At 58.9% G+C, this 21227-nt stretch overlaps 1 protein-coding gene across 12 annotated transcripts in view; it reads left to right on the top strand.

Annotated features, from left to right (window-relative positions):
• The window catches only part of IQSEC1 (IQ motif and Sec7 domain ArfGEF 1), a 297408-nt gene that overhangs the window by 170662 nt on the left and 105519 nt on the right, over window positions 1-21227 (top strand). Inside the window, exon 1 of one of the 12 annotated variants that reach the window (XM_051852618.3) lies at window positions 10257-10771. The exons of 9 other annotated variants lie outside the window; for them this stretch is intronic. In XM_051852618.3, coding sequence (XP_051708578.1) covers window positions 10704-10771 — 68 coding nt within the window. In that variant the 5' untranslated portion in view covers window positions 10257-10703. Of the gene's footprint in view, window positions 1-10256; window positions 10772-15908; window positions 15980-21227 lie in introns of those variants that run through there. 2 more of the 12 variants (XM_051852622.3, XM_051852613.3) reach the window with 2 other exon arrangements.

Raw genomic sequence — 21227 nt, forward strand, 5'->3', positions numbered from 1 at the left:
CCTGCCCGTCTCAGCTGGCACGCGGGGATGTCACACTCAGATGGAAGCAGACTCTCCTCGGTCTCGAGCCCACGGCTTTGTTCCGGAGCCAGATCGTTGGCTGCCCTGGCTCCTCAGACACCTGCAGAGCCTGGGACTCGTCAGCCAGCCCCTGCCGGCGCTGTGGTCTTAGACATGCAACCTTTATGAGAAAACGCGTTTCTATTGTCGCAGCCACAGAGCCCTGTGATGCTGTGTTGTGACTGCTGTCACAGACTGGGAGACGGAGCAGTTTCTCAAGAGCAGATGGAACAGACGTTTAATTCTCCCATTCTGGAGGCTGGGAATTCCAAGGCCAAGGCGATGGGATGGGGGAGGGCTTTCTTGCTGCATCGTCCGCTTGTAGAGAGTGGAAATTCAAGGGGATAGGGGGAGGTGGCCTGGGTCAGGAATGCCCTCCCATGGTGACTGCATCTGTCCATTCAGGAGGGCGGAGTCCTCGGAACCTGATCACCTTCTACAGGTCTACCTCAGGGCCATTGTCATGGCCCTGCAGGTTCAGCCACTGCCTGCAGCATTGGCATCTCATAGAGGTGCTGGTTGAAGTCTCAGCTGTTCAACTTCTGATCCAGCTGCCTGCTGATGGCCTGGGAAGGCAGCACAGGATGACCCAAGTGCTTAGGCCCCTGCACCCATGTGGGAGACCTGAAAGAAGCTCCTGGCCTTTGCCTGGCCCAGCCCAGCCCCAGCCCAGCCCCAGCCATGGCTGCCATTTGGGAAGTGAATTCGTGGTTAGAAGATCTTTCTCTCTCTCTCTGCCTTTCAAATAAACAAAATAAATCTTACCTCCAGCATCATTACATTGGGGTTAAGTTTCCATCCTATGTCCTTGGCACAGCCCTGGCGAGCCAGCACAGGACCTCTGTCTTTTTCTGCACAGTGGCTACAAGGACCCCCTCAAGGCTCAGTGTGAGATAACACGGAGTCTGTCCATGGGCCCTGTACCCTCGGCAGAGCCTGTGTGGTCATCAGGTCCAGGGTTAGAGTGAGACAAGTGGAGCATGCAGGTTGGCCACCAAATTCAAGGCAGTGCCAGAAATGTCAGGGATCGAGTAAACTGAATGTCAGATTTTGAAGTAACCCAGACTGTCATTTCTTTGTCCTTATTATGCAATAGGAATCGTCATTTCTGAACCAGCCACAGTTCCCAGATGCTGGGGCCTAGGGACGTGGTTTATACGGACTGACAATAGTACGTGAGCAGATTGTCAGTGTGGAGCTTCTTTTGACCATTTTATTTTTAAGCCTTAGTTTTTTAAAAATAGATTTATTTATCTGTAAGGCAGAATGGATCTTTCATCTGCTGGTTCACTCCCCAAAGGGACACAATGGCCCGGGCTGGACCAGGATGTTGCCAAGAGCCAGGGACTCCATCCGGGACTCCGTAGGAGACAGGGGCCCTAGCACTTTGGACCATTTTCCACTGCCTTCCCAGGAGCATTAGCAGGGAGCTGGATGAGAATTGGAGCAGCCAGGACTTGAACCAGAGCTTCAATATGGGATCCAGCATCACCCGCTGCAGCTCAAGCCACTGTGCCACCACATCCCCTGCCCTCAGGTGTGAAGCCTTGGTAATTTCGTCCACTCGGTCCAACACGTGAGAGGCTGTTTTGGTAAGTGTATACATGAGGGGGCACATTCCTCCATTAGCATCAAGCCCTAATGTGCCTCCATGCGGTACTGTGCTTGGCTCTGTCCACATCTCATGGGCTCAGCAGGTGGCAGGAAAAGTCCCAGCAGTGCAGTGGCCGCCTCAAAGGTGAAGCTGGCTTTTCTTCTCTGAAGACGTCTCGCCCTGGAGGTTTGTGTGCGAGGCTCGAGTCGGGGGCAGGTTGTCCCCAGGGAACATCATTGGGTCAGTGGGTGACACTGGGTGACCTGTGATGATTACACAGTGGGTGAATCAGTGTGTGCGCCCTGGCTGTGACACCCATGCCATGACGGTCAGAGGTGTCCTTGCTTTCAGGAGAGACATTCTGAAGCTACAGAAGGTGGGTGACTTATTCTCCAGAGTTCTGGTAGAGAAGCCGCTGTGGGCACGCGTGCACGTGGGCACGTGTGCGTGTGCTGGAGGAGGCACTGATAAAGCAGAGGGGACGCTGTGTGAACCGGGGGTGGGGCATCTGGGGAAAGGTTATACGGGAGCTCTCTGTACTTGACTTGCAACTTTTCTGAAAGTCTGCGATGAATTGGAAAGACAGACTTTGAAACAGAGAGCCCGGGTTGCCGAAGGAGGGTGGGTGCGGGGTGGGGGGCTGGGCAGTTCCTGCCTCTCCTGGGGCCTCCCTCCCAGCCCTGTCCTCATCGGCTCTCAGCTGCAGAGAGGCCCCTGCTCACCTGCCTGGGGCAGCACCGCCTTCCCCTCCTTTCATGCCACTGGTTTGGTTCTCAGGGTCGCCCTCCTGACCTGGGAAGGTGCCTCCTTTGTTTGTTTAGCAATAGTCTCCTCCAAATGTCAGCTCCGTGGCACGTTGTCCCCCCTGCCCTGTCCCCATCCCTGTGTCTGGCGCACAGTAGATGCTGATTGAGTATCTAGGAACCATGACGAGTTCAGCTGACTGCAACCTGGAGCGTTTCTCCTGGTCCCCTCTCCCACTCCCGGGCCCCACACTTGCCAGAGGACTTGGAGCAGCCAGTCCCCTACTGCATGCCTCAGTTGCTACATCTGTACCCAGCTTGAAGCTCTTGGGTCGTGTGATGCACATAGCCTGAACTGCTGTATAGGCTAAGTCCCCTGGCCCAGCCCCACCCTGGTGCTGGCCCCTGCCCCAGGCTTGCCCCCACTGGCTCTCTGCGGGAGCAGACACAGATGGTGAGAACAGTGCGGAGGCTGGAGGCCCCAGAGGGGCGGGTCCGCAGTGAGAGTGAGCTCACTACTCCCCAGGGTCCCTCCCTCTGTCCCAAAGGCAGGCAGGTTTTAAGCTCAGCACCTTTGGCAGCAAACAGTATCTGCCTGAAATTGAATAACATTGTCTTGTTTTCATGGTAACCCCTACTTTGAGCAAGTGATACTAGTTTTCCATTTAGGGGACTGATATAAAGTTTCCTTTTCAAATAAATGTTTTCAAAGGGGGTAAGGCCAGTTAATTGGCTATTGTGTGCATTGCTTGAAACTCTGCTGTTGAGAGTGGGTCGCGAGCTTGGGAGCTCGGCCTGTGGCTCCCGGCTTTGCCCAGATGCAGGATTTTCCTCCATGCTTCTTCCCCTTCAGCGTTTGCAAATGGTCTGCAGAAATATTGTTTTACAGGCAGTCTGTTCAGAGAGCGTCCTCACTAGATCCACGCATTGGCCATGTTTCCTGAGTGTCCTTTTGTCCAGGGCCCCCTTCCTTTCCTATTCATGCGGTTAAGTTGTTGAAAAACCGGAACCATTTTCCTTTAGTGAGTTCCACTTGCAGGATTCAGCCTATGGCCAACCCCAAGGCGGCAGTTAGCCTGTTCTTGTGTGTCCTGTAGCTCCTGGTCACTGGAAATTAGGCAGAAGAGCTTTTCTTTCTTTCTTTTTTTTTTTTTAAGATTTATTTATGGAGGCCGACATTGGGGTGTGGCAGGTAAAGCCAAGCTGCCTGCAATGCTAGCTTCCCATACATGTACCGATTTGAATTCTGGCTGCTCCATTTCTGATCCAGCTCCCTGCTAATGTGCCTGAGAAAGCAACAGAGGATGGGCCAAGTTAGGGCCCCTATACCCACGTGGGAGACCTGGAGGAAGCTTCTGGCTTCTAGCTTCAGCCTGGTCCAGCCCTGGCCATTGCAGCCCTTTGGGGAGTGAATCAGTAGGTGGAAGATCTCTCGATCTCTCTATCTCTCTCTGTCTCTCTCTCTTTCTCTCTCTCTCTGTAACTCTGCCTTTCCAATAAGTAAATGAAATATTTTTTCAGAAAGATGTATTCATGGCATTGTGGTGCAGTAGGTTAAGCTACTGTTTGTGATGCTGGCATCCTATACCCAAGTGTCACTTCAAGTCATGGCCATTCCACTTCCAATCCAGCTCTGTGCTAGTGTACCTGGAGAGCAGCGGAAGATGATCCCAGTGCGTGGACCCCTGACGCCCATGTGGGAGACCTGGATGGAGTTCCAGGCTCCTGGCTTTGGCCTGACGCCATTGTGACCTTTTCGGGAGTGAACCAATGGTTGGAATTCCTCTCTTTCACTCTCTCCTTCCCTCCCTCCCTCTCTCCCTCCCTTCCTCCCTCCCTCTCTCTCTCTCTCCCTCCTTCCCCCTGTCACTCTATCTTTCAATATTTATTTATTATTTGAAAGCCAGAGTGACAGAGAGAGATACAGAGAGAGAAAGAGATATTTTCTCATGTGTTGAATCAATCCCTCAAATGGCTGAAACAACCAGGTCTGGACCAGGCAGTAAGCTAGGAACCAGGAACTCCATCTGGGTCTCCAACACAGGTGGTAGGAGCTCAGATACTTGGCCTATCATCTGTGACTTCCCAGGCACATTAACAGGAAGCTGGATCCAAAGTGGAGCAGCTGGGACTCGAACCTGTGCTCCAACATGGGGCACTGACTTGGTGAGCAGCAGCTTCACCCACTACGCTACAACACCAGCCCCGAGCTAGGGAAGCTTGATTGGAGTGGGGTTCAATTTTTTCATCAATTGCCTTTAAGATAAAATATTAAGTTCATCCTGGAATGGTCCACAGAGAGTATGTGTGATACAGGTGGGGGGGGGGCTGTCTGTGAATGGAGGAAAGCAGCAGAGAAGAGGTGGGCAGTGGCCTGACCCGGGAGATGGCCTGGAGGTGCTGGGTGAAACAGAGGCAGGGAGGCTGGTGAGGCAGCGAGGCCCTGGCCCTCGGGGATGGAGGTCTGTGTGTGGGCCCCTGTGCATGCGTTGTGAGGGACGGGGCCCCGGCCTGGGCTTGTTCCAGCTTATCTCCACCCGAGGAAGTAGCTCCAGGGGAGATCTAAAGGTGTACAGGGAGAGCACACACCCAGGCGTGAGCGCAGGCAGCCGCTCTTCCCCACGAAGGAGGGGCTGCCCTTTCTTTCAAAGAGAAGGGTGCTGACCTAATTGAATATTCAAATGGGCAGAGTTTGGGGCAGGGCTGCTGTGTGGGTCTGGTGCACGATGGGAAGTGAGGCTCAGGTGCATGATGGGGAGTGGTTGTGCCAGTTCTGCAGTCATGTAGCTTATTTCCAATGGGCACATGTGGAAAGGGGGTTGGGTGTGTGATCGATGCTATGGCAGTCCTCAGCCTCTCCTCATTAACTAGCTACCTGCACACACAGAGACACACATATACACATACATGCACAGACACACACAAACATAGACACACATATACATGTGCACATGGACACACATGTGCACACAGATACACATGCACACGTGTGACCACAGAGACACATGTGAACACAGAGATGTGTGTGCATGGACACACATACACTCACATGAATACATAGACACATGCACACACAGACACACATGCATACACACAGGCACACACGCACACACAATCAAGGGGAGGCTTCTTATTGGGGTCCATTGACTTTCATTCCAGCACCCAAAGAGCCAGGGTCAAGGGCCTCAGCATAGCGTGGGGTAGAGGGAGTGGCTTTTCCTTTGCTAAGGAGCAAGGGAATGGGCATGGCCTGCCACAAAAGGGATCTGGGTTAGACATTTAGAAGGATTTTCACTCCAGACTAGAATGCATTTTAGAGCAGAATTGCCTAGATTCCATTCCTCAATCTCCCGGTCCCTGCTTGTGTAAACCCCCAGCATGTTGGCAAACCTGTCTGTGCCTGGGAATGAGACACTAGTAGCAGGTGCCTTGTGCAGTGGGCACGAGTGAGCTGAGTTCATCCCACTCTGAGAGCAGGTGACATTTATCTCGCAGTAACCACTAGGATTTCTGTTATTACCGGGTTGGTGGTGAACAGTCTCATCCTGGGAGAAACATACACACACACAGAGAACCCATGCACACTTCCCACCCACACTTCTCCCCCACAAATGGCAGCAGCCAGGCAGGAGCTGGGAGCTGAGAACTCAGTTGGGGTCCCCTCGTGAGTGGCAGGGACCCAGCTCCTTGAACCATCTCTGCTGCCTCCCAGGGCGCCCACTAGCAGGAAGCCGGAGTCAGGAGCCAGAGCTGGGACTTGAACCCAGGTTCTCTGCAATGGGACACAGGCATCGTGAGCACTAGGCTGACTGCCTGCCCCGCCTGGAGGAGTTGGAGACCAGAAGCTGGGAAGGGCAGGGCTCCTCGTCTGTCCACCATCTCTGTGCAGCCTTCAGAAGTGCGTTCCCAGGGCGCAATTCCTTCCTGGGCTTTGATCCTCACCCGCTCCCCCAGGGCAGTGCTGGCATTCTCTGTAGTTTATGGAGAAAACGTGGACGGAGTAAAGGGGCTGTGGGGAGAGCCTTGTAAGGACCAACAGCCAGTGCAGCTCAGTGGCGTGGAAAGGATGCAGATGTCAGAGCCAGGACCCCCGCCTGGGTCAGAGCTCAGATATGCTGTGTCCTTGCTGTGTGACCCCAGGGCAGCCCCTCGCTCTTCCGGGCCTCCATCTCCAACATGGAGGAACTGGACTTGGGCCTCCATTGCTTATGTTGTCTGGTTTTCCTAAGAGGATGGTCTAGGCACAGACCCTGAAGGTCTCTGCACTGTTCAGACCTCAAAAGAGTGGACGGGGGGATAGGCTGTCATTCTGACCCATGCTGGTGTCACAGCCTGCCTCCTGGAGTGCTGTGTGTCTCACAGCCTGGCCACCTGGGGCGGTTTCCAGTCCTAGGATCTGTCTGCCCTCACCCCAGTTGGGCGCCACCCTAGCAGGTCCCTGGAGATGCCCGGGATCCTGCTGCTTCCTCCTGCACCAGACCTCGGTAAGCTTGTGCAGCTGTCTCCCTCCTTCCTGTTGGAGGCCTCGGGCAGCTGATGGGCAGAGCAGACAGAGAGCAGAGGCTGGCTCCGGATCCCACCCTGGGCAGTCACCTGGCTTCTCTGAGCCGCCTTTTTTCCTCATTTGCAAGAGGAATTGAGTGAGAGAGGTGTTGGTTGATTCCTTCAGCAGATCTGCACTCATGAGCTCCTCCTCTGTGCCAAATGCTGTGCTGGGAGCATGAGAAACTGATCAGCAAAGCATGTGTCCACCCTTAGGTCACTCCCAAGCTGGAGTTTCCAGCCTTGCAGGGGCTAGGAGGGGCCCCAAGCATCCCCGGTGTTGAAGCAATCACAGGCAGCTCCCAGGGGGAGGTGGCTGCTAAGTAAATTCTAGAGACTGAACAGGAGCAGAGGATTCCAGGGCCAGGCTGCAGGCTACTCAGCTGCTGGTGAACTTACTGGGCTTGCAGAAGGTGAGCCCCCATGGCATGTTAAACCCGACTGTGTGGCAAGCGTCGAAACATCCAGAGCGTCTACGTAAAGATCTGGGTTTCTGACTCCTGGAAACCCGAGGCAGGTTGCTGACTCCATCAGCAGCACTTAGCAGGCGCTGAGCACAGCTGTCGCTGGGCAGAGTCGCGGCCACTCTGTCTCGCCTGGGCACCCCCACACCTGCTCCCCACCAGCGCTCGCATCACCAGAAGTGGCCCGAATATGCAGAATTCCTGGTCTGAGTAGGCAGAACTGAGAGTGGGAGGGCTGGGTATTTGTGGCTGGGGTGAGGGCCATCTGGGCGTGTCAGAAAGCCCGATGCAGGTGGCAGGTGGCAGAGGACCAGCTCACCCCACCGTGGTGTGGCCTTGCGCCTTTGTCTGTCGGTCAGCCATGGGGAGGCATTGGGTGTTAGAATGACCCTCATAGTAGACAGTGGGAGAAGGGCCTAGGGACCGGGAGATGGCTGGAGCGGGCACATAACTACCCAGAGCGTGGGGAGAGGCCAGTGTGTGGCCCCTGCTCCCCTGACTGCTGTGTGCCCATTTCATGGATGAGACTCGTGGGCGAGGAGTGGTACCTCATCCTAGAAGTAGAGGCAGCTGCTGGAGGGTTTTCCAACACCCAGACCACAAACAGCCCACTGCAGGCAAGAGCAACGATTCCAGCGGGACCCCAAGGCTGGGCTGAGGCTCACGCCCTCGCTAAGCTCCCAGCCCAGGGAAGCCTCGTGCCCTGCGCAAGGGCCTCGCCTGCTACCTCCCCTAGGTGTGCACAACCCCTAAGTCATGTGCTGCCCCAATGCCAAGTTCACAGCGGCATTGGCATCTCCCAGGAAACACCTCTCCTTTTCTTTTCCTGGGTGTCAGTGCATCGACCCTAGCAGGCTGCGTGAGTCACCGGGCAGAGGCGGCCTGGCAGGAGGGGAGAGCTGTGGGTGCGAATATTTCCACGTAGACCCGCCCTCGCTCCCCCTGCCTCTTGCTGTGGCATGATGCCACTGGAAGGGAGGGGAACACAGCTGGTCACAGCCACAGCGAGGTACAAACGCTTTAGGCCCAGAGGTCCCACAAGGCCCTTGGGCCCCTGGTCCTGGAGGCTTCCTTTCTAGCCTTACCCCAAAATACACTTGTCTCTGAGGTCACTTCCAGAACCAGAAGTGCCACTCACCTCTCTACGTGTGTGGCACAGAGCAGGCATGCAAGGTGCATCTGACAAATTCTCCCAACTGGGTGATGAGCGTGGCCGGGGGCTGAGTGCACATCCCTGGGGGTCTGCCCCAGAGCTTGGAGGTGTAGGGCCCAGGAGATACAGGGAAGTGGAGCCTAACAGGGCACGGTGGGTCATGGGTAGAAACCTGGGGGACCAGGGGATGGGAAGGCTGGGAGGATGCTGCAGCGGGGATGTCGCTGAAGTCACCTGGGGCTCACCCGCAAGCCTGAGGGACCAGGGCCAGCCCAGACCAGTCGGGAGTGAGTTCGGAGGTAGATGGGTGGGCGGGCGGGGGAGGGACGGGGTGGATGGAGGGAAATGGGTGGACGAATGGGAAGTCGGGTGAGGGCACAGCTGGATGGAGGAGAGGAGTCAAGGGCAGGAGATGTGCCTGGGTGACTGAGCGCGTGCAAGGTTGGCTGGGAGGCTGCGGGCCCCTGGGGCAGAGTCGGCAGGAGGCTTTCCGTCCCAGGAGGGCTGTGCAGAGACGTGAGGCTGGCACACGGGGTGACAGGGGAGTTAGGCTAAGGGAGTGTTTCCTTAGGTCAGGTGTGGCCTGGTGGGACTGGCCCGCTGAGAAGGGAGTGAGCTCCCCATCACTGGAGGTGTTCAAGCTGCGAAGGAACCCCTCTGGCAGGTGGGGGGGTCTTGCTGTGGGCTCTGCTTGTTCTCTCCCGACTGAGGGGCAGCTGTGCATCTGTCAAGCTGTGGGAATCAGGCTGGAATCCGAGACAGAATTCCCATTCTGCGCAGGCCAAGGCAGAGGTCCCACCAGGGACGGAGCAGGCCTGAACCAACCCCCCCGCCACCGCCCCAAGAAAGGCGCTCAGGGGCCTGGCTCCAGCCTGTCTGTGCCTATGGGCCAGTGTCGCCCCAATCGGAGCCTCCACTTCGCCTTGGCAAACAGAGCCGTGGTGCCTACTGGACAGGGCGGCTGTCCGCCACCCCCGGGCCCCCCCCCCCCAGGTGCCAGGTCATGGGCCCACCTGCTCTCCTGGGGGACTTCCTGGGGGCTGTGGGTGGGGAGAAGTAGAGCCTGTGACTGTTGACCTTGAACCGTGAGTCAGTGTCCCTGGGGGCCCTGCCCGGGAAGCCCCAGCTGCCTGCTCTGGGCTGGGCCTGGGAGCAGCTGGTGGGAGCGAGGGGCGGGGGTGTGGTGAGGCTCAGCTGCCCAGAGGATCCCCAGCCCTTCAGCCCACCCCCACTGCTGCCTCTGGACCCTGATGTGGCCTCACCTCCCACCTCTAGCACCTCCCAGTCTGTGACATCCCCTGTGTGTGCCTCAGTTTCTTCCCATGGAAAATACAGTGAGTGGTGAAATCCATGTGTCATGTTCTATGGGAGATGTGGGTTTGTTAGCTGTAAACCTGGGGGGAGGGGCAGCTGAGTCCCAGAGGGGCCAGCTCCACCCAGCATCCCCCCCGCACAGAAGTGGCCTGGCCAGGGCTGGGAACTGTCCCGAGGGGCAGCCCTGGTTTTGTTTTGTTTCTGTTTTTCTTTTTTGTCCAGCCCAGGCGCTCCCCAACAGCCCCTTCTCAGTCCTGGTCTCTGGGTGGGCCGGGCTGCGGCCTCAGGGTGGTGTTGGGTTTAGGCCTCTGGGGACCTGGGGGAGGATGTGGGCCCGCCCTCGCCTCCCGCCCGCCTTCCTCCCCAAGGCTGCCTCTCCTGTCGCAGGCCAGCCTCTGGACGCCCGGCCAGCCCAGCCCGGGGCTCCGCTCTCCCTTACCGGGCAGACGCCCCCTTGCTCGGCCCGCCCTGTGTGACTCACTGCTCCCCTGGCCCGCGGCCACTGCTCTCTCTTGGCAGGAGGCAGGCGTAAGATTGTGCAGAAGCCGCGGGGTCTGGTGTGTGAGAGCTGCTCGGCCAGAGAGTCTGGAGCAGCCGGACAGGACCAGCGCACACGGGCTGGCCTGGGGACAGCCAGGCTGGTGGCTCAGACCTGCGGCGACCTCTGGGAGCCAGTGCCTCCCTGGCTCCCCTGGCTTTTGGGCTGTTTGTTTCTTGTCGCCACCATGAAGAAGGAAGTGACCTGAGCGCACACCAAGACAGCCGCCCCCTGCCGGGAGGAGACCTGGGACTGGGGTGGCCCCCGGGCCACTCACTCCCCTACGGCGCCAGGGATGAAGGGGGATGGCAGTGCCATGTGGAGCCTCATGTGGAAGTACTGCATCTCTGTGAGGACCCTCAGGTACCGGGGACGTGGGGCAGCTCCGCCTGGAGCACCGAGCCGGCTGGGTGGCCCGGGAAGGAGCAGGGATGGAGTGCAGGAAAGGCTGTGCCTGGCGTCCTTGGGGAAACTTGGCAGTGCCTAGCGGGGAGGGAGGCAGGCGAGCAGAACAAGGGTCAGGGCACGTGCTGGCGTCCGGGGGAGCGCGTGCTGGGGGCAGGTACAGTACACACAGGTCCAGCGTCCGTTACATAACACGCTGGCCCTGGGCACAGCTGTGTGGCCTTGGCCCTGCTCCTTCGCCTCTCTGAGCCTCTTCCCCATCGGAGAAGCGGGGCTGCAGCTCTGCCTCCTGGCGACTGTTTCCCGTGAATGTGTGGATGGCAGTTACCGAGTGCCCCAGGCTCAGGCACCTGGTGCCCAGGCGTGACCCTGGGTCTCGGCGTTGTCGATGGTGCGAAGCGGCTTCGTCATCCTCAGGCCAAAGTTTCCCATCTACAGATCCCTTCGGGCTGAGGGCGAGGGTTCCGTGAGATCATGTTCAGTCTATAGGGTGGTCCTTGCTGTGGTCGCTGTGCCCAACGGCTGGAGGAAGGGGGAGTCGCGGGGAGCAGGGCGCTGGCCCCCACCTGGTGTGGCCACAGCCGGTGCAGCTGTCAGAGGATTCGGGGCAGGAAGCAGGAAGCTGTGTGGCTGGGTGTCCACACGTGCAATGTGGGATTGGGCAGGCGGTGTTTGTGTGTGGGAGGGCTTAGGGCAGCCACCTATTGGGAAAATACCGTCAGATTTGGATGCCACCGACAGGAGTCTTTTTTTTTTTTTAAGGGGAAGTTTTACGCTGGGTAAGGGATTGGAAGATTCCCCTTCCCTCTTTCCTCCCTCGCTCCTTCTACATTAACCCTAACCTTCCTCCTTTCCTCCCTGCCCTCCCCCCCTCCCTGCCTGCTTCCCAAAGTGTTTGTGACAGCTTGCAGGAAATGCCTACAAGAAAATAACTACTTAAATGTCAGGACCAGTAAAAGCACAGTCTGGAATAGGATGCCATGATCCAGGGTAAAAAAACAAACAAAAACCAAAAAAACCAGGGATACGATATGCAGGGTTCTGAGTTTGTTTTGTTGAGGCAAAAAAAAAAAAAAAAAAAAAAGTGGCGCTTCCTGGCAGCCAGAGGGAAAGGGGAAACCCAGTTATACAGGTCACTCTCACTGTAGTAAGAAATTGTAGTTATGCTGCTGCGCAAGAGGCTCTGGGACTCTGGGCCTTGTGCTTGGACAGGTTTGGGTGGAGCTGGCCAGGCAGTGAGGCTGAGGGTTCTCCTGGGCTGGGGCTGCCGGCTGGCAGAGGTAACGTAGAACGCTCACCCCCACCTGGAGTGAGTGAGCGCCCGCCTCTCCCCCGCCCAAGCTCTGGGGCAGACCTTCTTGATGGGAAGCTTGGAGGTTGGGCGAGGCGGGCGAGCCCTGGGGCCAGCGCGCTGGGGGCTCTTCCCTGTCACCACAGGTGGGTCTTCCTGCATCGCATTCTCTCCTGAGGTTCCCGGGAATTGGCACTCGGCAGACCCAAGGGTTGTGGACAGGATGTGGCGGGCCCGGTGCCGAGCTGCCGTGCTGGGGCCAACCCCCAGCACGTCTGCCCGTGCGGTCTCTAAGGATCCCGGCAGCTGGCCTCTCCGTGCCTTGGTTTCCCCATCCAGAAACTGAGAACAGGCACACAGCCGCCCGACGGAGCTGTGGGCAGAGCCTCAGGTGCTCACGAGCTGTGTTCTCTGAGTGTGGCCATTGGAAGCTCTGAGGTGGCCATGGTCAGGCCATCCTTGCGGGGGTGGCCCGAGCAAGGGTGTGTGGCCGCCTCGCCAGCATGGGTGGAAGGGCAGCTGGGTGGGTGTGGGCACCCTAATTGGCACTGCGGTTGCCCCAGACCCACACTTAACGCCTCTAAGCACCTGGCACCTGTGTGTTTAGCTGGGGAAGCAGGGGCTCCACTCTCTCTGGACCCCACCCCATTTTGTCGGGGGCTCCAGAAAGGATGAAGGCCAATCCCAAAGTTAGAATGACAGACAGACAGCAGCCAGGGCAAGCCCTGAGCGGCATCCCAGCCCCCCACACACCCGCCCCAGCTGCCAGGGAAGCCCTGAGTCAGCAGGACCTGCGGCCGGAGGCAGAGCTGGCGGCAGCCGCAGGGACAAATTGGAGGGTTGCGATCGGACAGCGCATACTTTCCCACTTGCGTCTTCAGATCCCCCTGTGTGTGAGCCTGTCCCCCTGGCCGGGTCCCACTCCCATCTGGAGAAGCACGAGTGTGTGCTGGAACTGCTGCCGGCGAGCCGGCCGGCCGTGGCACTCTGCCAAGGCGCTCAGTGCTAGGGGCAGGGTCCCTGGAACCTTAGCCCCGGGTTGCTGAGAGGGGCCGCCCCGGCTCTGGGCCATCTCCTGGACAGAACGGCTCAGGAACTGGGCACACCAGGGTCCGAAGCCAGCCACGGTAGGTTGTTGATGTGCAGTCTTGGGCAGATTGCTAAGCCTCTCTGTGGCCTGCTTCCCGGCCTGCCGAGTGGGGAGAGCCGTGCCAGTGGGGCGGGCCTCTTGGCAAGAGGATCACCGGGTCACGCTGGTGTGGCATATCCGTGGGACCCTCCCCCTGCCACCCGTCCCTGGTGCATCTGAGTCTGGGGGATTGCGGTGGGGGGACAGAGTGATGAAGTAGGAAGAGCGTAGGCTTTCGAGAGAACTGGCTGAGTTTAAACCCAAAAGCAGCCCCTTTCTCCTGCCGGAGTGACCTTAGCCACATCTGAAGCTTAGTGACGCCATGCCTGTAAGCCACCTGGGCTTGGCAGGTGCTGTGGAGGTGCGGCTGTTTGTCCTCGTCTGGGCAAGGGTGGCTGTGACCCTGAGCTGGCTCCTGCCGCCTCGGCTGGCTCTTCACCGGGCACTCCCCTCGGGACCCTGCCCCTCCCAGCATTTCCTGGGGGTACTGAGCATCCCCCCGGTAAATCCTCAGCTTCTCACTGGCGGGTCAGGCAGGAAAACCGCTTTAGCCCCTGGCATTATCTGGGGAGGAAGAAAGATGGCTTTGTGCCTTGAGTGCCAAGGGGTGCCTGAGTCTCCACTGCCCGGGGCAGTCTGTTGTGACACACAGGGTCAGCGTGCTGAGCCAAACAGACCCTGCCCCTCCCCCACCGAGGCGGCCTCTGGGCAGGAGGGCTGGGGAGCAGCTGGCAGCTGGGCTCCAAGATCATCCAGGCGGCCTCCGGGATCATTAGCCATCTGATGCCCCGTAGCGGGAGGCTTGCGGGGCTCCCCCCGGGACAGGGTGCTCACTGCCTCCCAGCCTGGGCGGGCCTGGGCAGCTCCGGCACAGGGCAAATCTTTCCTGCTTGGAGCTGGCAACTCCCTGTGATTTCACAGCCACCCCCTCCACACACAGTGGGTGGGCCTGCCCTGCGCGCTGGGTCCCCAGTCCATCCGCTGCCTTGTCTGGGACAGCCGCAGTGGCCAGGATGCCCTGCTACTGAGGACAGGGCCGCCAGCCCCCTCCCACCCTCTGCTCCTCACCGACATGCAGGGGCCAGAGCTGCGAGTAGGATGGAGCAGGAGACCCCTTGCTCGGGCCTGGCCCAAAGAACAAGGGAGGTTTTTCCTGGCTGCGGTCGCCTTTCCCACCTGGCCGCAGACCCCTCGTGCTGCCCCGTTGTCTCCCAGCGCCCCGCCCCCACCACTATAGAGTCCTTATGCGCTGGACCTGGCCCTGTGCCAGCAGCTCGGCGGGTGTTTCCACGTGCGGCACTGTCCCCCAGCCCGGGAAGGAACCTGATGATGGAGGGCTTCTGGGAGGAGGGGCCATGGCAGAACAGCACTTGGCTACGGAGTCTGTGGCTTCGTTGGTGTGAAATGCCCAGAGCAGGCACAGTCGTGAAGATGGAAGGTAGCTCAGTGGGTCCCCAGCTGGGTGGGGTGGGGGCTGAGCGGGTGAAAATGCTAAGTGGAGATTCTGCTGAGGGTTGCCATCTCTGGGAATACAGGGAAACCGCTGGGTTGCCCACTTTACGCAGGTGCATTGTGGGACAGGTGAATTGTATCTCAATCTAGAAAGGCAAAGAAGTTAAAGACCAGTCTGGGGAGGCGGCCTTGAGTGGAGACTGACAGGAAGGAGCGAGCTAGCGGAGTCCTGGGGAAGCAGGGATCCGGGCAGATGGCACGGCACATGCAAAGGCCCTGAGGTTGCAGTGTGCCTGGAATATGTAGGGAAGGAGGGAGGAGTGGTTCCTGCAGCTGGCAGGCCGGACCCTGGTAAGGGCATGATTCCTTTGCTGGGCTCGGGGTGACAGGGCAGGGTTTGGAGGGAGAGGTGATTCTTGTTTTAAGGCCATTGCTCGGGCTACTGTGCAAAAATGGGACATGGAAAGGGAGGTGGGGGACCAGTCGGGTGGGTGGCTGCTGTCAGCAAGAGTGGGCGTGATGGCTGAAGGAAGGAGACAGAGTGGCCGGCAATAGCAGTGGGGATTCACACAGAGCCCGGCTCACTCCCAGGTAGGGGCGAGGAGAGGACTCCCTGGGCGAGGGGCCTGGACGTGGCCTGCAGGAGTCAGGGCTGGGCTGGGCAGGGGGCCCGCAAGGTGAGTTGGGAGGGGAAGGCAGGTTGTGTGCACAGCAGCCTCAGAACACCTGCCTGAGGGTTAAGGGGACAAAGCTGCCTGGCCCCTCCCACCTCGGGTCCCATTTGGGCCACAGCTACTTTGAGGGTAAGTAGGACACCCTCTCTTCAAGGCCACCTGTCGCACTGTCTTTGTCCTGCTGGCCCGGACTGGCCCCAGTGTGAGGGTAGCACCCAGGCGGCCAGAGACCAGCCGGGCCCCGTGCCCTGACGCAGCGGCCCCGCCGAAATGCGAGTGGCCCCGAAACGCGATCGGCCATGGGAGGCTAGCCAGGAAGGCGGCTGTATTATTTATGGACTGGACCAGTCCAGCGAAGCCATTAGGACCTGCCAGACCTGGAAGGAGCCCCCTGGGCAGTGCCCGGAGGCCTACTCGGGGGGGCAGGCAAGCGCGCAGGCAGGTGGGGGCCCTGGGGTGCCCGGCACCCGCTCGCAGAGGTGTGGCTTCCTGGATGCTGACCTAGCAGGGAGCAGGCAGGAAGTAGACGTCAGGACCTGTGTGGGGAGGGCCTGCCGCTTGCCCGCGGGGCCCCCTGGGACTCTGCCCTGGTGGATCTGCACCCCTTCCCCGGGGAAGCTGTGAGTACCCCTGCCTGGCCGGGCACCTGGGAGGGGCTGGTGGCTGTCGGGGCAGCCTGCTGGGGTGCGGGTCTTGGGAACTGCCGTCTGCGTTCTCGCTGCTTCTCAGGGCTGTTGTCTTCAGCCTGTTTCTCATGGCCCTGAATGCTTAGGGGCCCAACCCAAGGCCCAGGAGCCCCACATGCCCCGCTCCCCCGCCCTTGCAGCTGCTTAGCAGGGCAGCCTTAGCCCCAGGGACACGTCCCGTCACCCTGGCACGTAAGCCCAGAGCTGGGCCCTGCCCCTCAGCCCACCTTGGTGGCTGCAAGTGTCGGTTCCTTCCCCACAGCCCTCACAACCACCCTGAGGAAACAGGGACTCTGGACCATGCCCATTTTGCAGCCGAGCAAACTGAGGCCCCAGTTGCCGATGGCAGAGGAGCAGAAGCTTCCCAGCCCCCGGGGTTCCCACCTGCTGTGGTCAACTCTGTGCTAAGACGCTGCCTGCCGGTGGGCGGGTCTCCTCCCCACCCCCCACCCCAGTCCAGGCCATTTCCTCATCTGGGCATGTCCCTGGGACTCTCCACCCCCTACTCTGTGGCCTGCTGACAACTCCAGTTTCTTTCTGAAGAAATGTAGCTTGGCCATGGGGCCCCAGTGCTGGGAGTGTCAGGGGGGCGGTCTCCCGGTGGCACTGTGCCTTGGAAATCCCCCTTAGTAAGGGGGCGGGAGGCCCAGGGTCTTCTGTGCCCCCCAAGTCCTGCTTCCCCCTCTGAGCCGCACAGCCGCCCTGGAAGGAGGGCACGTTCCTGTTGGTTGCATGGAAACCCAAGCCCAGAGAGGTGGGGACGTGTGTCGGGTGTCACACAGCCGGTGGATGTGGTGCTGGGGCTGGACACAGAGTGACTCAGCCCTGCATGGTCACCCGTCTGGGGCGGGGACTGGGTGACTGTTCCGTCTTCCCCGTCGCTGGGTCGCAGTTTTTCCGTCTGTCCTGAGGAGGGGACTATGTGTCCTGCTGGCCTCTGGGAGCTGGGGCTGGGGTAGGGGAGGCTCAGGGATGGGAGGGAGGGCTGCCGGGACTGCTCTCTGAGCGTGGCTCTGTGAAGGCGCCCCCGCGTCCATCCATCGAGCTCTGGGATGACTCCAGTGAGCCAGGGGACGGAGGTCCTAGGAGCGTGGAGGGTCAGGCTTGGGGTTACAGCTCGGAGCCCAGGGCTCCAGGGAACACGCTTGGGGCCTGGCCAGGTGCACAGCAGGCCTGTGCCCAAGGCCTGGTGCAGAGCATCCCAGGGGAGGGTGGAAAGGATGTGGCTGGGAGCCAGGACAACTGGGCCCCGGAGCAAGTGCATCTGCTGTGTCCACCCCCTGTGAAATGGCCAGGAGGGGTCAGGAGCCCTTCAGCCCTTCATGACCCCCCCCCCCAATCATTCACTCACTCATCCTTTCAAAGGCGCACCTGCTGTGTCTCACACAAAGGTGATAAAGAAACCGAATGTCCAAATCTCTTGCTCTCTGGATGTGGGGCAGTCAAACCATACACAGCTAAAGCAGCCCAGAGGTCAGCCGTGATGTGCCGGTGGCGCAGGGCCAGCAGACAGGGCGGGAGAGTGGCCAGATGTGTTTTATTTTAACAGATATGAGTGTCCTTCAGAAAATCCATGGAAAATGGAATTTAAATTTATTTTGGGGGCCATTGATTTGGCTGGTGGGTTAAGCTGTCACCTGCAGCACTAGCATGCCAAATGGGCTCTGATTTGAATCCTGGTTGCTCCACTTCCAGTCCAGCTCCCTGCTTATGCGCCTGGGAAGGCAGTGGAGGATGGCCCAAGGGCTTGGACTCCTGTGCCAGTGTGGCAGACCAGGAGGAAGCACCTGGCTCCTGGCTTCAGCTTGGCCCAACCCTGGCCATTGCGGCCATTTGGGGAGTGAGCCAACAGATGGAGGACCTCTCTCTATATAAGTCTGCCTTTCACAATAAATAAAATACTTTTAAAAAAAGATTAGTTTATTTTTAAAAGATTTATTTTGTTTATTTGAAAGGCAGAGTTAGGTAGAGACAAAGAGAGAGGTCTTCCATCTGCAGCTTCACTCCCCAAATGTCCACAATGACGGGGGCTGAGCCAGGAGCTGCTTCCGGGCCTCCCACAGGGTTACAGGAGCCATAAGGACTTGGGCCATCTTCTACTGCTTTCCCAATCGCATTAGGAGGCAGCTGGATCAGACGTGGAGCAGCTGGGACTTGAACCGGGGACCATATGGGATGCCAGAGCTGCAGGCCAAGATTTTAACCCACTGAGCCCAGAACTCCATCTGGGTCTCCCACATGGATGGCAGGGGCCCCAGGGCTTAGGCCATTTTCCTCTGCTTTCCCAGGCACATTGGCAGGGAGCTGGATTGGAAGTGGAGCAGCTGGGACTTGAACTGGTGCCCACATGGGATGTTGGTATAGCAGGCAATGGTTTAATCCACAGAACTACAAAGCTGACCCTAAAAGACAAGTTTATTTTGGTGGAAAAAAAAACCAAAACAACTTGAAACCCATAATTTCCCACGTGCTTGTCCTTGTACGTGGTGTCTGTAAGAAACTACCTGGAGGCAGCAGGGCAGGTGAGCGTGGGCCGGGCACCCGCCCCGCAGCCTCAGCTCACTGAGTCCTTCCTGGGCGGGGCTGCTGGGGGGCGCTGGGGCCCTGGAGAGTGTTTGGGAGGGCGGGGTCGTGAGCCCCACCTGATGGATGAGCAGACCGATGTTCCGCGCGGGTGTGACCATGCAGCTCCTGCAAAGCTGAGGGCGCTGAGGCCGGGCAGAGCGTGCGTCCAGGCTGTGCGCGTGCATCCAGGCTGTGTGCGTGCAGCCTCCAGGGAGCGCCGCAGTGGCTTTCAGCTGGGGCCTGGGCCCCAAGGCCAGAGGGCGGGGCTGTGGGGTAGTAAGGCTGCCGGTGAAGGGCCCAGAGCAGGCCGTGGGCTCACTTCTGCTACTGCTTAGCCATGTGACCTCGGGTGTGTCAAGCCGCCTCTCTGACCTCCACATTGTCTGTAACGAAAAGGAAAACATCCAAACCAAACGAGCATCAGCAGAAAGGGGGCTTCTTGCCTCATGGAACCAAATAGTCGGGGCGGGGTGGGGGGAGGCATGAGCTTCAGGAATGGCTGGATCCAGGCTTGCATCACCTCTGCTTCGCTCCCTCCTGGCTTCACTCAGAGGCAAGTCTCTCCATGTGGGCCTCCGTGGCTCTGTGCCCGGCGAGTAGCGGATGCTCTGAAAACATCGGCCCTCTCCTTCCATGTGGTGGTCACCAGCCCTGAGACAGGCCAGCTGCAGGGGCCAGGCCACAGAGAGCAACACGGTTTTGGTCCTGGGGAAGTTCACAGAGCCCAGGGGCAGGTGGGGCGGGAGGAGAGGAAGTTGCCCCACAGGGTGATGGGGCTGGAACGGGGGTGAGCTCCGAGGAGCAGCGTCAGGGTGCTCCCCTGGAGGGCTTCCCGGAAGAGGCAGCTGCTAAGCTGGGTGTTGAGGATGACAGAGGAGTTGGCCTGGGGAATGGCTTCTAAAAGTTCATGGAAAAGAGAATAAAAAGATCAGTTTATTTTGGTGCAAAAATATTTGAAATCCTTGTGTAGTTTTTTTGTTTTTTGTTTTTCCAAAATACACATTTCCCGTAGTCAGGTTCAGGACTCGCACACAGCAGGGCTGATCGGGCTGGGTTCTCACAGTGCCTGGTGAAGCTCAGAGGTTGGGCTTGGTTCTTGGACCTTGGGGGTGGGGGTAGGGGGTCACAGGCCTGCATGTGGGTGAGAAGGGAGAATGAGCAGTTAGCAAGCGCCTACTGTGTGCATCTGCTGCCTCATTGTGCCCCCAGGGGTGAGCCAGCACTGCCCAGGAGCTTCTGTCAGGTCCGGGAACAGACCAGCTGTTCGGGGAGTCACTGCAACACGTCTCCCCCAAAACTTAGGCTTCAGGACTCCCGAACTGGCAGGGCTCTGGGGAGGTCCCCAGGTTCACATGTTGCCACACCTTCCCAGCAGACTGGCCACCGCCACGCCAGGTGTCCGCACCTGCTCCAGAAGCTCATGTAGTAAAACTGACAGGGGCGTGTCGCAGCCAGGGGCTGGGCATGAGGTGTGAAGCCAGCGTGGGCCAGCTTGGGTCTGAACCCCAGGCTTGCCCCAGGGTACTCAGAGGAAGTCTGGCTGAGCCGGTGGGACTCTAGGGACGGCGCCCCCTTGTGGTTGCTGCGACTGCCTGCAGCTCCCCTTGCCTCTGTGAAGTGAGGATGATGTGATGCAGTGTGGGGATTGCATAACGAGTGTGTGGGCGTGGCCATGGTTTAGCCTCGGGCCATTCATTGGCAGGGATTGTTTCCTCCAGGGAAATCAATATGTCACGTTGGATCTAGCTTTTATTATTATTTTTTTAATTGCCAGTTTTGCAACCCTGGACTTGAGCCACATGGGACGTTGTTGGGTCCCCTGGGGCTGGGCACTGCGTCCAGAACCATGCCAGCGACTCAGGAAATGCACCTGATGAGGTCAAAGTTGGAATTTGGGGACTCCTGATTCTATGCAACAAGGTTTATTGAAGAAGCACTCTCCACTAGGGGGGTGGGAATCCTGGGGGAGGCACTGCTGACCCCTCAGAGTGGTGGAGAGAGGTCTGAGGGCTCCCTGGGGAGGGTCTGCAGTATGAGTGAGGGCCGCTCAGCCGAGAGAGGGCAGGAGCTATGGGTGTGGAGGCGGCTGCTGTGGATCCAGACCCCAGGGTGGATTTGGGGAGCAGCAGTCAGTATTGGGTGGTCTGAGGCTGGGACAAGAGAGAGCCACAGTCCAAGCCACAAAGTGGGGGGGAGGGGGCCTGGGCCCCGAGTTGCCGGCCCCTTTCTGTGGGCACAGAGGAGCTGTCGGGGGCTTCCAAGGAGGGAGTTGTGTTAGCAGGATTCTTTTGGTTGCAAGTAATAAAAAGATAAAGATAATGCTAAGAGAAAAGGCACCCCTGACTGGCTTAAGCCAAAGGCTGAATCCGTTGCCTTCCGTTTCTGGAATACACAGGGCTGCAGGTCCGGTTGGATGCAGGAGCTCAGACTGCAGCTCCGGGCACTGGCCCCTTCTCAGGTCTCTTACGGCCTCTGATCCTGGCAGAGGGTGTGCTCCCAAAACAGACTGAGCGTGGGCCACACGCCCGTCCCTGGGCCAGGGACGTGGGACCCTCTGACAGTCACACTTGTTGTTGTGTTCGGTCCTGGAGTCGGCTGATGCACAGTAGATGGGCTG

The sequence above is a fragment of the Oryctolagus cuniculus genome, chromosome 10 (genome assembly GCF_051225735.1).
Source record: "Oryctolagus cuniculus isolate XC-2025 breed Fujian yellow rabbit chromosome 10, ASM5122573v1, whole genome shotgun sequence".
Lineage (NCBI taxonomy): Eukaryota > Metazoa > Chordata > Mammalia > Lagomorpha > Leporidae > Oryctolagus > Oryctolagus cuniculus.